The sequence below is a fragment of the Bison bison genome, unplaced genomic scaffold (genome assembly GCF_000754665.1).
Source record: "Bison bison bison isolate TAMUID 2011002044 unplaced genomic scaffold, Bison_UMD1.0 scf7180017864080, whole genome shotgun sequence".
In the NCBI taxonomy this organism is placed as follows: domain Eukaryota; kingdom Metazoa; phylum Chordata; class Mammalia; order Artiodactyla; family Bovidae; genus Bison; species Bison bison.
Window position 1 is genome coordinate 4,764,346 of NW_011494652.1, and position 1,195 is coordinate 4,765,540.

The following is a 1,195-nucleotide window of genomic DNA, read 5'->3' on the forward strand; positions in this document are numbered from 1 at the left end:
CGAGGGCCCCGGGCGGCCCCCCTCGGTGCTGCCGTTCCCTCCATGGGGCAGAGCCAGCACCCGCAGTTCGACACGGGCCGTGGCCTCACCGGCCGGGTTGGTAGCAATGCAGGTGTAGGCCCCCGCGTCCCCGGAGCCCGTCACCCCGATCTCCAGGGTCCCGTTGGGAAAAGCCCGGGCCCGGGAGGAGTTGCCCACCAGCCGGTCATCGGGGCCAACCCAGTGCATGGTGGGCACTGGGTCGCCAAGGGCCCGGCACCGCAGCGTGGCCCGCTGGCCCTCCAGCACCCAGAGGCGCTGCGTGTGGCGGGCGATGAGGGGCGGCTCACAGGAGAACTCGCCCTCAGGCACCGTCCAGAAGTAGCGGCCAGCCAGGCCGGGCGGGGAGGCACAGGTCTCCAGGTCGTCGGGCCGCGCCAGCCGCCGCAGCCAAAGCAGCTCGCAGTTGCAGTGCAGGGGGTTCCCGCTGAAGCTCAGCACCAGCGGCGCAGGCGAGGCCTCAGCGTGGCGGCCCCGGGAGAAGAGCGGGTCAGGTGCCAGCGTGGCCAGGCGGTTGGAGGTGAGGTCAAGGCGGGAGAGCTGGCTGAGCTGGGCAAAGGCGCCCGGGGGCAGCGCGTCGATGAGGTTGTGGTCCAGGTTGAGGGTGTGCAGGGCGGGCATGGCGCCGATGCCGGCCCAGGGCACCTGCCGCAGGTTGTTGTAGGACAGGTCCAGGTCCTCCAAGCTGCCCAGGAAGTCGTCGAAGGCGCCCGGCGCGATGCGACCCAGCTGGTTGCCGCTGAGGATGAGGTGCTGCAGGTTGGCGGGGCCCCGCAGGCTGCCCGCGCCCAGCTCCGCCAGCCTGTTGCCGTCCAGGTGCAGGGAGCGCAGGCTCTCCAGGTCCCCGAAGGCGCGGGCCCCGATGCGGGTGATGGCGTTGCGGGACAGCGTCAGGTCCACCAGCCCGGTCATGTTGCGGAAGTCGGGCGGCCCCAGGGCCTGGATGAAGTTGTCGGCCAGCCGCAGCTCCACCGTGCGCCGGTCCACGTTGGGCGGCACGAACAGCAGGCCTCGGTGGGCACAGAGGGTGCTGAGCGACTCCGACAGGTTCTGGCAGATGCAGGGCAGTGGGCAGGCGGCCGCTCCACTGGCCAGCAGCAGCAGCAGGAGTGGCGGGGCCATGGCGAGCGCCCTGTAGGAAGGGCCACAGCCCAGG

At 72.1% G+C, this 1,195-nt stretch overlaps 2 protein-coding genes across 2 annotated transcripts in view; one reads left to right on the forward strand and one right to left on the reverse strand.

The window, feature by feature from the left end:
- Positions 1-1,189, reverse strand: part of LRFN4 (leucine rich repeat and fibronectin type III domain containing 4) — a 3,693-nt gene extending 2,504 nt beyond the window's left edge. Inside the window, 1 exon segment of the mRNA XM_010837799.1 lies at positions 1-1,189. This exon segment is cut by the window's left edge and continues 1 nt beyond it. Coding sequence (XP_010836101.1) covers positions 1-1,161 — 1,161 coding nt within the window. The 5' untranslated portion in view covers positions 1,162-1,189.
- Positions 1-1,195, forward strand: part of PC (pyruvate carboxylase) — a 103,754-nt gene that overhangs the window by 93,344 nt on the left and 9,215 nt on the right. The window lies entirely within an intron of this gene.